Source organism: Chiloscyllium plagiosum, unplaced genomic scaffold, assembly GCF_037043375.1.
Source record: "Chiloscyllium plagiosum isolate Xiang-an unplaced genomic scaffold, Cpla_swu_hap1 HiC_scaffold_35, whole genome shotgun sequence".
NCBI classification, from domain to species: domain Eukaryota; kingdom Metazoa; phylum Chordata; class Chondrichthyes; order Orectolobiformes; family Hemiscylliidae; genus Chiloscyllium; species Chiloscyllium plagiosum.
In genome coordinates, this window is record NW_028270173.1 from 29,969,065 (window position 1) to 29,984,545 (window position 15,481).

General features: G+C 42.3%; 1 protein-coding gene across 2 annotated transcripts in view; it reads right to left on the reverse strand.

The window, feature by feature from the left end:
- Positions 1 to 11,062: 11,062 nt before the first annotated feature.
- The window catches only part of ppp1r10 (protein phosphatase 1, regulatory subunit 10), a 38,421-nt gene continuing 34,002 nt past the window's right edge, over positions 11,063 to 15,481 (reverse strand). For both annotated transcript variants that reach the window (XM_043678027.2, XM_043678026.2), the window contains one exon: positions 11,063 to 14,082. In XM_043678027.2, the coding sequence (XP_043533962.1) occupies positions 13,973 to 14,082 (110 nt within the window). In that variant the 3' untranslated portion in view covers positions 11,063 to 13,972. The remainder of the gene's footprint in view (positions 14,083 to 15,481) is intronic.

Genomic DNA, 15,481 nt, shown 5'->3' on the forward strand with positions numbered 1-15,481 from the left:
ACCGAGACTCACTTTATACTCGAGATTTGCAAAGTGCTCTTGTAGCAGGGACCAGTGAAGACAGGGCGTTAGCCTGAGCCTCTGGATTGCTAGCCCAATGATACTGTCACTTCTCCACTGCCTTCCTGACAATGGCTCCTTCAGGAGACAAGGCTTGTAATCTTCCTTATGTGATGGCTTCCATAGGTTTGTTACAGAACCCCTGTCAGGCATGCAATCTGGGGAAGTTCTCACTATTTAAATAATCATTGAACATTTCTGTTGCTCGGTATTATTGACCCTGTTACTTTACATGGAGAGAATCCACTCTGCAAGGGTCAGTTTTCTCAAACGACGATGGGACGTGTGCAAGTGCACGAGACCTCTGAATCTCCACTGTACATATGATCCTGATGGTAAATAAAACAAAATGTAACCATTATCAAATTATTAACACTGTCACTTGAGATGCTTTGATGTATTCACTCATAGCAAAAGTAATAAAGGTATTTTTGTATGTATTCCTAACTTTTGTCTGTATCCTTGGCTGTTGCCTTCCAAAGAAAAAGTTTCAGTGCTTCATAAATGTGGGTTCAAAATTGGTTTTGGATCGAGAGATGTGAGAGTGTGGGTCTGGTGAATTCAGACTAACATCAAACTGAACCTCACTTTTTCAAAGTTGAACCAACATTTACTGCGGCATTATTTGAATTGCTGTGCAACCACTTTAGTTCAGAGATATCAGGAGAGGGGGAGAATGGCTGTTCCTGACAATCAGCAGTAAAACACTGTACAGTACAGGTTAGAGACTTCAGTGGCCAAGTTGTAGTATCCTACCTCTAAGCCAGGAGGCTCGGGTTCAGGTCCCCACTTGCTTCAGCAGTGTGTAATAACATCTCTGCAAACTATCCATGAACAAAGAAAACTAATGAAGAATAACAAAACAAAGAGGGCTCTTGAGGCACAAGGGTGGTCTCGGTGAAAGGGGGAGTGTGGTGCTGGAAAAGCACAGCAGGTCAGGCAGCATCAGAGGAGCAGGAGAGTCAACGTTTCGGGCATGAGCCCTTGGTCGCCTTACTTCTAGACTAGCAGATTCAGCTTTAGAGATTTACCAGGATGTTGCTGAGAATTGAGGGTTTGAGTTACAAAGATAGGCTGGGGCTTTTTTTCACTGGAGCGTAGGAGGTTATAGAGGTTTATAGATAGGGTTAATTGTAGTTGTCTTTTCCCGAGGGTTGAGGGTTTCAAGACCAGGGGACATTCGCCTTAAAAATTTTTAGAAAAAAAACATGAGGTAATTTTTTTGGACGAAGTGGTTTATGTGTGGAATGAACTTCCAGAGGAAGTGATGGATGCGGGTGCAGTGCCAACCTTTAAAAGACATTGGATAATTACCTGAATAAGAAATGTTTGGAGGAATGTGGGCCAAGCACCGATAGATGGGGCTAGTTTAGTTTGGGATTAAGGTCGGCATAGACCTGTTGGGCCGAAGGGTCTGTTTCCATGCTCTATGACCCCATCCAGGTTCAAGTCCCACCTGCCCCAATTGTGTGTCAAACAGGTTGATTTAAACTACCTTACAGTCCAGATTAATGCAATATGGTCCGTGCAATATAACCAAGTTATGATCAGCTGGACATTGAATGGTGATGGAATTCCCAGGCAACAGTCCAAGCAAATGGATGGACCAAAATCGTGAAGTGAAGATGGAAAACACATTTTCAAATAGCGAATTAAATAATTGGATTAAGTTGAGAGCAAGATGTGACTTGAGACAATTGAAGAGACTTCAAGCGAAATCTCGTAGAAAGCATCACCAGCCTCAAGCACCTGATCAGTAGCCTGCAAATTTGTGGCATTTTTAAAAAAATTACTCATTCCTGAGATGTATTTATCACTGGCAAAGTCAGCGTAAGGAAAGCAAGCAAAAGGTAACCATAACTTTTAAAAATTCTCAACCACTCAAGAGTAAAGACTCATGGTCGACCTAAATTCCACTTTACTGCCCACTCCCTTGATCCCCTAAGAGATTAAAGCTCAGTCCCAGTATGGACTATATCCAATGTAAAATGATCTACAATGACATAAGGTACAACAGCTTAGCGATTCACGTATTTCTGCTCAAACAGGTTTCTTTTAACCTAAGGCCTTGAATGATTGAACCATTGCCTTGAGACTGTGCTCGTGTCATGGATTTCCCCAATTGGGGAAAACCAAGAAAATTCTAGCACAGGATTAGGCCCTTCGGCCCTCCAAGTCTGCGCCGATACAGCTCCACTATTTAAACCTGCTGCCTATTTTCCAAGGATCTGTATCCCACCGCTCCCTGCCCATTCTGTATCCGTCTAGATAAATCTTAAATGACACTATCGTTCCTGCCCCTACCACCTCCACTGCCAATGCGTTCCAGGCCCGCTTTGCGTAAAGAACTTTCCACGTATATCTCCCTAAACCTTTCCCCCCTCACTTTAAACTCATAATCTCTAGTAGTTGAGTCCCCCACTCTTTTTTGGGGGGGAGGGGGGAAGCTTCTCGCTATCCACCCTGTCTATAGCGCTAATGATTTTGTAGACCTCAATCAGGTCCCTCCTCAACCTCCATCTTTCTAATGAAAATAATCCTAATCTACTCAACCTCTCTTCATAGCTAACACCTTCCATCCCAGGCAACATCCTCATAAACCTTCTCTGCACCCTCTCCAACGTGTCCACATCCTTTTGGTAATGTGGCGACCAGAACTGCACGCAGTATTCCAAATGCCAAACCAAAGTCCTATACAACTCTTGTACTCAATACCCAGTCCAATGAAGGGATGCATGCCATATGCCTTTTCGACCACTTTACTAATCTGCGTTGCCACCAACAATGGACCTGAACACCCAGATCTCTTTTCCCAGGACTTCTCCATTTTCCCAGGACTTCTCCATTTACTGTATAGTTTACTCTTGAATTGGATCTTCCAAAATGCATCACCTCGCATTTGCCCAACTCTCCAATCTATGTACATTCTGCTGTATTCTCTGACAGTCCCCTTCACTATCTGCTACTCCACCAAACTTGGTGTCATCTGCAAACTTGCTAATCAGGCAACTGATACCTTCCTCCAAATCATTTATGTACATCACAAGCAACAGTGGTCCCAGCATGGATCCCGTAGATTACCATTAGTCACAGGTCTTCATTTTGAGAAGCTCCCCTCCACTAATACTCTCTGTCTCCTGTTACCCAACTAGTTCTCTATCCATCTAGCTAGAACACCCTGGACCCCGTGCGACTTCACCTCCTTCATCAGCCTATCATGGTGAACCTTATCAAACGCCTTACTATGACATCTAAAATCCTTCCCCCATCAATCAACTTTGTCACCTCCTCAAAGAATTCTATTAGTTTTGTAAGACTTGACCTTCCCTGCACAAAACCATGCTACCCATTACTGATAAGCCCATTTTCTTCCAAATGGGAAAAGATCCTATCCCTCAGTATCTTCTCTAGCAGCTTCCCTACCACTGACACCAGGCTCACTGGTCTATAATTACCTGGAGTATCCTTGCTACCCTTCTTAAACAAGGGGACAACATTAGCAATTTTCCAGTCCTCCAGCTATTTCCTCTCTCACCTCCTTCAGTAACCTGGGATAGATCCCATCTGGACCTAGGGACTTGTCTACCTTAATACCTTTTAGAATACCCAACACTTCCTCCCTCCTTATGCCGACTTGACCTAGAGTAATCAAAGATCTATCCCTAACCTCAACATCGGTCATGTCCCTCTCCTCAGTGAATACCAATGCAAAGTATTCGTTAAGAATCTCACCCATTTTCTCTGACTCCACGCATAACTTTGTCCTTGAGTGGGCCAACCCTTTCTTTATATGTTCCTTGTATATGAATAAAAGGCTTTGAGATTTTCCTTAACCCTGTTTGCAAAAGATATCACATGACCCCTTTTAGCCCTCTTAATTCTTCATTTCAGATTGGTGCTATATTCCTGATATTTTTCCCAAAGCTTTGTCTGTCTTCAGTCGCCTAGACCTTATGTATACATCCTTTTTCCTCTTAGCTAGTCTCACAATTTCACCTGTCATCCATGGTTCCCTAACCTTGCCATTTCAATCCCTCATTGTCACAGAAACATACCTTTCCTGAACTCTAATCGACCTCTCTTCAAAAGCCTCCCACTTATCGAATGTGGATTTACCTTCAAACAGCTGCTCCCAATCTACATTCCCCAGCTCCTGCTGAGTATTGGTGTAGTTGGCCTAACCCCAGTTTAGCATCTTCCTTTAGGACCACTCTCGTCTTTGTCCACGGATATTCTAATACTTATGAAATTGTGATCAAATTGCCAAAGTAATGCCCTATTGAAATATTAACCAACTGGCCGAGCTCATTTCCCAACACCAGGTCCAGTATGGCCCCTTCCTGAGTTGGTCTATTTGCATACTGCTCTAGAAAACCCTCCTGGATGTTCCTTATAAATTCTGCTCCATCTAGACCTCTTAACTCTAAGTGAATCCCAGTCAATGTTGGGAAAATTTAAATCTCTTATCACCACCACCCTGTTGCTCCTACATTTTTCCATAGTCTGCTTCCATATTTGTACTTCTCTCTCACATTTGCTGTTGGGAGGCCTGTAGTACAGCCCCAACGTTGTTACTGCACCCTTCCTATTTCTGAGCTTTATCCATATGGCCTCACTGCTCAAGGCCTCCATAATACCCTCCTTCAGCACAGCTGTGATATCCTCTCTGACCAGTAATGCAACTTCTCCACCCCTTTTACCTCCCTCTCTATCCCGCCTGAATTGATATCCTGGGATGTTTAGCTGTCAACTATGCCCTTCCCTCAACCAAGTCTCAGTAATAGCAGTGACACCATGCTCCCAGGTACTAATCCAAGCCCTAAGTTCATCTGTCTTACCTACTACATTTCTTGCATTAAAACAAATGCACCTCAAACCAACAGTTCCTTTGCGTTCATCATCTGTTCCCTGCCTCCTAGTCATAGAGTCGTAGAGATGTACAGCACGGAAACAGACCCTTTGGTCCAACCCGTCAATACCGACCAGATATCCCAACCCAATCTAGTCCCACCTGCCAGCACCCGGCCCATATCCCTCCAAACCCTTCCTATTCATATACCCATCCACTCTTCCCCTTAGTCACGCTGACTTCATTATCTTGTAAATGCCTACCCTGTAAATCCCTTTCAGAGATGTACACATTTCACAAAGATCATCCCGCTATCTTCTCTTTAATTGGACAATTCTCTCATCCCAGGAACCAATCTAGTAAACTCATGATGTAATGTCTCTAAGATACTATTCTTGAAGTTCATCACCAATGTCTCCATTATCTCCTCAGCTATTTCCTTCACAGCCTTGGGATGTAGTCATAGAGATGTACAGCACGGAAACAGACCCATTGGTCTAGCTTGTCCATGCCAACCAAATATCCTAAATTAATCCAGTCCCATTTGCCAGCACTTGGCCCATATCCCTCCAAACCCTTCCTTATACGTCCTTCTCGAGATAGCAAGACCAAAACTACTTAAGTATGCTAGCTGTGGTCTCACCGAAGCTGTATACACTTGGATGCCAGTCCGTTTACGATAAAGGTGAAAATGACACATCATTTCCCTTCCAAACTGCTTCCAGGATCTGCATGATGACTTTTTATTTGTTCCTTATTGGACTACAGCCAAGTCTGTCTGAACATTCTTTACTTTTCATACTTTTAAAGAATTGTCTGCATTTCTATGAATACGAGAAAGAATAACCGTACACATAGACAAACCATCTGTTATTTGTTGCTCACTCACTTTACCTGCATGCCTATATCTTGCATCCCCAACCCAGCTTACACTCATGCCTAGTTTTGTATCGTCAACAAACTTATAGTCACAGAGACGTACAGCACAGAAACAGAACCTTTGGTCTAACCCGTCCACGCCGACCAGATATCCAAAATTAATCTAGTCTTGCCAGTGTTTGTCTATTTATCCTATCCATGCCCCTCATGATTATATAAACCTCCATAAGGTCACCCCTCAGCGTCCGATGCTCCAGGGAAACCAGCCCTGGCCTAATCAGCCTCTCCCTGTAGCTCAAACCCTCCAACCCTGGCCACATCCTTGGAATAATTACTTTTGGACTCTCAGCCATGAATGTGGAAAGTAAACAGCTTAGGTTCCAGCACTGTTCCTTGCCACTCCACTAATTACACCTTGCCAACTAGGAAAATGCTATTTTTACTTCCCGAACTCTGCAAAAGCAAACAATCTGCTGTTGAGGCTGAATCACGAAAGCAACAGAACCAGCAGGAACTCAGTCAAGGCAAAGACAGGGAACAGCATCATTGAGAACCCAGCAAGCAGATGGAGAGTGGGGCACTGTCTCATACTCAGTATGATGGGGGGACATTGTGAGTGAAGAAGATCACCAGAGCTCCGTGAGTAAAATAACCTCTCATCTGCCCCTTGACTTTTTTTTTACCATATACTTTAAGTTGTGTTCTGTGACTACCAACTAGCCTGCACTAGGAAAAAAATCTCTCCCTGCACAGATAGAACTGTCACAAAAGTTTCCACAGTTTGGTTAAAAACGTGCTCAAAGGCAAGTAATTTAGCTTCTCCAGTCCCTCCGTGGTAAAGTGAAAGTTTGTGAAATTTGATTGGCATAGGCAGGTTGGACTGAAGGGTGTGTTTCCATGCTGTATGACTCTATGATTCCATTTCAGCACCATTCCAGATTTCTCTCTCTTGAGGATGGCAAAGCCTGGCATAACAGAGCTCAGTGAGGCCATTGGCCATCTTGCTGATGGTAAAGATGCTGCCTAGAGGCTATGAGCTATAAGGGAGAGGCTAGAAAAACTCAGGTTGTTTTCTCTGCAGTGGCAGAGGGTGAGGGGAGACTTGATAACAAGTCTATAGAATTATGAGATACACAGATAGGGATTTTTAGATTAGATTATATTCCCTACAATGTTGAAACAGGCCATTTGGCCCAACAAATCCACACCGACCCTCCAGAGAGTAACCTGCTCAGGCCTATTTCCCTCTGAATGATGCACCTAACACTATGGGCAATTTAGCGTGGCCAATCCATCCTAACCTGCATATGTTTGGACTGTGGGAGGAAACCAGAGCACCCGGAGGAAACCCATGCAGACACGGGGAGAATGTGCAAACTCCACACAGACAGTCGCCTGAGGCTGGAATCGTTGATGGTCAGAAATTTTTTCCCCAGAACCAAAATGTCTAAAACTAGGGGGCTTGCAATTTAAGGTGAGAAGGGAGAAAGTTCAAAGGAGAGGTGAGGTGCAGGTTTTTTTTTAGTGTGGCAGGAGTCTGGAACATGTTGCCAGGGTGTGGTAGTGGTGGAGGTGGCAGATACAATAGGGTCATTTAAGGGACTTTTGGATAAGCACGTGCACATGTAAAGGATGGAGGGATTAGGACCAAAGGTAGGCAGAGGGATTAGTTTAATTTGGTGACATGTCCGGCACAACATCGTGGGTCAAAGGCCCCCCCATTCCTGTGCTGTACTATTCTATGTTCCAACTCCACCCAATCGCCTTGTTTTTCGGGCAAAAAGTCCCAACTGCTTCAAGTTATCTTTATGACTGGATTTCTCATTCCTGGAATTGTTCTCGTAAACCACTTCTGTACTCTCTCCAATCTGTTCATCTTTCCCATAATGTGGCATCCACAACTGTACACAATACTCCATTTAAGGTTGAACATGTCTTATACTGTAGCTCAGAAAATATTGAGCATCTCCCAGTGAGACAGAGTACTGAATATACAAGTATCTTGGAACTTCAGAAAACACCAGCACCTTATTGAGTTCAGAAACTGATGAGGGTTATCGATGAGTGAATAGTCCAGCTCTTTTCCCTTGGGTAGGGTAAGTCCAAACCTAGAGGGTATAGCCTTAACATGAGAAGGGAAAGAATTTAAAAGGACCTGAGGGGTATCTTTTTCATGCAGAGGATGGTACATTTATGGCACGCACTGCCAGTTGAGGTGGAGGTGGCTGGTACAATTAAAAGGCATCTGGTTGGGTACATGAATGAACAAGCTTTGGAGGGATATGAGCCAAATAGTACTAGATTAATTTAGGATAAGACATGGACAAGTTGGATCAAAGGGTCTGTTTCTGTGTTGCATGACTAACTCCCCTCTCAAGTCAGCAACTCACATTGGCTGGGTCAGATGAGCTAAGTGAATGATGCCACATCCCCAAAGATATGCTCCAAAGCCTCCTATTGGCATAAGACTGCCCATGTCACCAGTACAAGGATACCCACAAGCAAGACGCCACATTAATTGGGATCAGAGTAAATGTATAGAACAGGTCCTCAGCAAGCTAGAGTGCCTGAAGATAAGCAGTCAGGAAGAGCATTGAAGAAGCAGAGAACATTAGAGAGCCTGAGAAAATACCCAACCTTGGACCAACACCATTCATCCATGCCAGCTCCAGAAGGAGATAGCCACTTAAAGGTCAATCTCTACAGGCTGTTCAATACAGAAGTGACATACACCCTGGATACATGTAATGATTTCTCAAGATGGATGGATGCTCTCAAGAGTTTCCTGTCCATTAATCAATTCTCTGTGCAAACGTGCAAAAAGATGTTGTGAAACCTGAAAGGGTTCAGAAAAGATTTACAAGGATGTTACTGGGGTTGAGCTACAGGGAGAAGCTGAATAGGCTGGGACTGCTTTCCATAGAGCATCGGAGGCTGAGAGTGACCTTACAGAGGTTTATAAAATCTTGAGGGGCATGGATAGGATAAATAGACAAAGTCTCTTCCTTGGGGCGGGGGAGTCCAGAACTAGAGGGAAAAGGTTTAAGGTGAGAGGGGAAAGATATAAAAGAGACCTAAGAGGCAAAAGTTTTCACACAGAAGGTGGTGCGTGTATGGAATGAGCTGCCAGAGGAAGTGGTGGAGGCTGTTACAATTACAGCATTTAAAAGGGATCTGGATGGGGACATGAATAGGAAGGGTTTGGAGGGATATGGGCCAAGTGCTGCCAGGTGGAACTAGAATGGGTTGAGATATCTGGTCAAGTTGGACCAAAGGGTCTGTTTCCGTGCTGTACATCTCTATGACTCTGATAAATATAATTAAGAGCCTTAGCTTGCATATTTTAACCTTTTGCTTGGCACTACATTGAACAACTTTTAGTAATCCAAGCATAATAACCAACCTTTATTTAGCACACGAGCTGAGTTTGCCAAAAACAAATGTCAAATTAAATTTTCCTTTCATAAAACTTTAATCATATTACGATGCTCTTTAAGTCAAGTCGCATTGTCAAGACTCCCTTATGTTGCCAATGTTGGAGGCTGAACAGGCTGGGGCTGTTTTCCCTGGCGCATCGGAGGCCGAGGGATATCCTTACATAGGTTTACAAAATTATGAGGGGCATGGATAGGATAAATAGACAAAGTCTTTTCCCTGGGGTTGGAGAGTCCAGAACTAGAAAGCATAGGTTCATGGCGAGAGGGGAAAGATATAAAAGAGACCTAAGAAGCAAAAGTTTTCACACAGAGGGTGGTACGTGTATGGAATGAGCTGCCAGAGGATGTGGTGGAGGCTGGTACAATTACAACATTTAAAAGGCATCTGGATGGATGTATGAATAAGAAGGGTTTGGAGGAATATGGGCTGGGTGCTGGCAGTGGGACTAGATTGGGTTGGGATATCTGGTCAGCATGGACAGGTTGGACCGAAGGGTCTGTTTCCATGCTGTACATCTCTAGGACTACACTTCTTTAACAATTATAATCTTACTCATTATAGATCTTTAGTTGTCCCTCGAAAAGTCCAAATGGACTACAGTGGCTCAAGAAGGCCCTTTCTTGATGATTAGGCATGGCCAATAAATGCTGGACTAGCCAGTGACACCAACATCCCATGAATTAACAGAAAGAAAATTCTCTGCTCGCCTCTTGAAAAGGTGGCAATAAGCCAAATCAAACTTACCTACAAAAGGCAGCTGAAATAGTAAAGGACATGGTTAACTGCATAGTATTCAATCACACAAAAAGAGTTGTGCTAGAAACTATTTAACCATTTAAATTAGATCAATTAAATAATAATAATTAGATCATACATCAACATAGAATTTTCTTTCCCCTAAATTACCATCCCCTAATTTTGTTGTCCAAATTTTGCAAATGATCCTAATCATAGCAAAGATTAGGAGCTGTCTCAAACTTGGGAGAAAAAAAATCAGAGGTTAATTTGTAAACTGCACCATACACCACACTTCAACTCATTTTCAGTACTTCACACAGCCACTGGTTGACAGGAGAGGTTTAAAAGGCAATTTTTGGTGTACAACAGGAAAACTCCAGCTTGCTTTTTGTGTACCCACTTTTCTCCAGTTTCAACCAGAAACAATTTTTGATTGACAAAAGATAGGTGCAGGGTTGATATGGGTGGTGAAATGAGAAGAACAAACTAACTAAACCTGGTGATTAGGTGAACATACAACTCAGGTTATAGCTACAATTAGATAACCCCAAATAGTTATGTTTCCTTTTATGGGCATAACATTACTGCTACAGAATTAATTTATACATTTGTTATCCATCTCTTAAATGGGCATTTTAACTTGTTTGCAACGTGTTCAAGATCAGATACTGAAGGAGGTTATGCTATGTAAAGTATGCCCACAGGGCGGCTAGAACTAGTTAATGCAGATTTGTTATGTGCATAGCTCTGCATACTTGAATTCAAGATTCATTCGATAGTGTAGTTTTTCTTATCCTTAATGTCATGATGTTAGTTTTAATGTGCTTACATTTAGGCTGAAACCATTTTACTTGTTACTGCTCATTTAGCAGCAAGTTGTGAATAATTATTTTAAAAGCGTAATGATGGCTTTAAGTTTCTCTCTCATGGAGATTAGTGGATTTGAGATTCAAGTACTGAAAGCAGAATTTCATTTAAATTAAAAATTATGACTTAATTCCCATTAGCAACCACCCTCCATATTCTTCCATCAGTTCGTTCATTCTTTCATTCATTCATTCCGTGTGGTGCAGTTTCACAAATTAACATCAACAGCTGTGCTTTTGCAATGTTTTATTATCAAAATAGAAAATAAAATATCATACAAAAGATAGCACAGATTACAGGGAAAGATTATCCCAATGATAATAAGTCTCTAAAAAATAAGAAACAAGCAATGCTTTTCACAGAAAGTAAAAATCACATTAGAATACGCTTGTAGAAAGCAAAGATCCCTGAATACACAGACCTTCATAGGTGCACACAGGCACAGGCCATTTTCAAAATACTTTATTGGTTTATTAAAAAAAATGTCCCAGTTACTTATTCTTTTCTTAAGCACAGGAACATAACTGTACAATATCCATTGTTCAAGAAAACGTTGAGCTGTAAAATGATCAGTAGCAGCCATTATCACCACATCAATTCTGATGGGTTTTTTAATATATATATATAAAAAATGAACAAACTTGACAAAATGAACACATACATCTGTAAAATTAAACAAAGTATCTCAAAGGAAATATAAAGTAACTGCCCTGTTCCAGAAATCATTAAATTGTCATTGTTTTATGTACAACAGTACAGTTAGTGCAATGTAGAACTGGATGGGTGGACGAGGGTGGAGAGGGGGCACGTAGAGAGAGCTCAGCAGATCCATTACATTCTTACACTGTAATAACTTCCCATTCTGAGGGAAGATCGGAATGGTTAACCCTCAACAATACTGATTTCCCATTCCCCCACCCCTCATTTGCTCCCTCCTAATGGCTGCATCACACTAAGGTGTCAATTTAGGGGTCCTGCCTTCGAACCTTTATAAAAATACCATTTCTAACTGTGACAAATGACAATTGTGAATTACTGAAATGCCCAGTAGATTTTCTTGATTAAAAAGCAAGTAATTATAATTTTGATTTCAGGCCAGGGCTTTAATTCACAAACATCTGTTAAAGTCAGAAAAAAAAATTAAATCAGACAGTGCTGTGGGCTCTAGTTAAACAAACAAACAAAAATGGCTGTACAGTTCCTCACTCAAACTATTTGGGGAAATAATCTTCACAGGAACACAAGTATGTTCAGTGGGTCAGGAAAGTAGCTCCTCTCTCCCTATTACCACTAAACTATCATAAGGTTCAGGCCTGGAATGAAACTGAGCACCAAACTAGATATCAACAACTACTTTCACATCCATTAGCAAGCAATTGGATACTGATATGGATGTTTCCTTAGTGGCTCTCAAGTGTACAAAAAAGTAGAAAACTGAAATGAACCCTTCAACATTTTTCTTACAAGTGCAAAATCAGAAATCAAGGGGAACAGGCAAGACTGAACAGAAGTTACTCAATTGAAGGTTATCTTAATTATAAACTACAATGCTTTACTTCAGTGTTAAGCTACTGACATTCTCTACTAGCTCTCACCTACTTGGTCACCCTACATTCTCCTCCTTCAAAATTCAGTCTCAACTCTGAAACCCCTTATACAGGCAGTTATGATTAAGCTGGATTTCCTTAATACTTTAAGTGTGTAAGGGTAGTTTTGCCAATGGGCATGAAACTGTGGCTTTTGTACGGTCAGCTCCCTGTACAAAGTTTCCAGTAACATGCCAAGATCATCACCTCCTTAAGAAATGCCAAAAGATTTACACCATAACCCATACTTCAGGAACTTTAGTTTGGACAAATGCAAGGAAAAATGTCCTTCCACTCTGGTGAATGTATTCTACCATACCAGATGGTGTGCAATTGATAGGAGTTGACGGAATTTGTCCTGGGTTTGATGAGCTACTTTAAGCGAGGGAAGGGCAAATGGGAAGAATGCTTCAAGCAGTTACTTGGGACTGATGTAAACAAGCAAGAGTCAGACACATTAACCACTAAAAGCACAAACACTGATGCCCCCCTCCCCCAATCCCATCAGGTAAATGCAGAGCATTTATTACAAAATAGATATTTACAAAAATAGCTTGAAAAAAAAATTCAGTTACTGCACACCAAAAGGGCAACTGAAAAGTGATCAGCACTTCTGCTCTGGAAAAGTAATGTGTGGGGGAGAGATGTGAAAAGGAAACAAAGTTAGGAGCCAAGCACGAAACAAATCAGGAGGACTTCCACAAGAGATCTCTGGAAAACACTGGTAAGCTCCAATTTCAGTACACTTTCTCCTTTGTTGGAAAATAAGTCTTGACATGATACAGGGAGAGAGGATTCAGCTGGGTGTTGAATGCAGTGTTGAAATAGCTGACCGCTGTTTTTTTTTTTAAAAATGCAGAGGTAGAAATGTTCAGTAGTTATCTAGTCTGATATGTGGATGTCCTCTCTGCACTGTTTGTTTCCAATACAACAGACCAGCAGATTAAAAGAGGGTAGGAAGGCATTTCCCAGTTCTTCAGCAGACCACCCACAAGCTGCTCACCACCCCAACCCACCCTATGCCCTTCATCACATGTCGCAATGACTAAATGAGAAGAGGGCGGTCTTGTTTATTTTTCATCCTGGCAAAAGTATAAGGTGCAGCCTTGTTGAGAATAAGCAGTTCTCTTTTCCTCTTCAAAGTTCATCTGCAACTCAGGCTGCCTTAATAAGCCTCACAGAGGCAAACACAAAAAAGAGTTCAGGATCAGGGGGAAAAAGAAGGGACAGGGAATAAACTGGGAGGTGGATCGAGTATCTGAGCAACAGCAATAATATTGTAGTGGTCTAAACCCCAAGCCTAATGTCCTTTCAGTTCCATTATTTAGAAGCCTACATAGACCGTGATGGGAGACCCAGGCAGGGTCCTGCTCGTCTGTAATACAGCAGTGAAAACTGTTCAAACTTTCCACAGGATAGAGGGAGGCCTGCTCACTCTGGGATGTCAGAAGTCTCCACAGCAACTAGTGTCTGGCCCAGCCAGATCACATTCTTGCACTTTACAGCCGACGCTAGTTTTCCTTTGTTACTTCTTAAAAGCGGATGGTGTTGAATTTCATGGCAATGGGGGGCCATTCACTCCAGGGTGGTAGAAGGCACAATTGCTCTCGTAACGGCAACTGCCTTTCATCATGAAATGCCGACACATGGGTCTGTTCGACATGTCTGTTGGGGGAGAGAGAGAGAGAGTACAATATTATTAAAAAACATACTTAAGAAAAGTATACAAAAGGAAAAGGGTTTGGTCTAGCCAGTTCCACCCCAACCTTCTCTCTCACACTATCATTTTAAAACTTCACCCTTTGAATACAAAGGCTCACTCAGACTGTAATGGGGCAGATAAGACGATTTTGTTTCGTTTTAACGCTCTTCCCTGGGACACAGTGTATTGTCCTTCCCAAATTGCTGAAGGGAAGACAACAGGCTAGGCTAGGCCCAGCCCTTGTCTTGTGTTATTCCAGCCATGACTGTTCTCTGTAGACAGTACCTGGAATGAGATTGAGAAAGGACTGGATAGCATGGGATTGAACTGAGCACTGCATGCAAAGGAGGCCAACAGATAAACATTTCAGTCGTTCTGCTGAAACACTGTCACTGCCAAAGGTGCTGCAATGGCCATGGCATTGCACCTACTCAATACTGCACGATTAAACTTGTTCAAACACTCACTTTAAATTCTACAATGAAAGGGTTATTCTTTTCCAAAGCAACACAGAAAACAGAAACCAACTGAGCGACTTATTTGAATCATTTTCACAATTCCAAAGTGCGACCTTATAGAACATAAAACGTTACAGCACTGTCCACCTTAGGCCCTCGATGTTGTGCTGACTTGTGAAAATAACCTGATGCCCATCTAATCTACACCGTTGCATTATTATCCAGATGTATATCCAATGCCCATTTCAATGCCCTTAGTGTCATAGAGTCTACTATTTTTGCAGGCAAGCTGTTCCAGATCCCTAATAAGTAAGCCTGATATTGGTCCTAAATCTATCCCCCTCAATTTAAAGCTATGTCCCTTCATGTTAGCCTTCACAATCCAAGGAAAAAGGCTCTCACTGTCCACGCTACCTAAACCTGTGTTTACCTTATACTTCTCGATTAAGTCACCTCTCAACGGAAACAGCCTCTGTTCCCTCAGTCATTTCTTCCCTCCATACCAGGCAATATCCGAGTAAGTTTCCACTGAACCCTTTCCAAAGCTTCCACATCCTTCCTATAATGTGGTGATCAGAACTGTACACAATACTCCAGCTGCAGCCTTACCAGTGTCTTGTACAGCTGAAGCATGACCTTGTGGCTCTGAAACTCCATCCCCCAATCAACAAACGCCAACACACCATATGCCTTCTTAAAACTCTAATCAACCGGAGTGGCAACTTTCAGGGATTTATGCACCTGGACAGAAATCTCTCGCTGGTCACCTACATTGCCAAGAATTTTACCATTAACCCAGTACTCTGCATTCCAGTTATTTCCGCAGTAAACTGCATTTGCCACTTCTCAGCCCAGCTCTGCATCTTATCCATGTCCCTGTGTAACCCACAACACTGCCTACCTT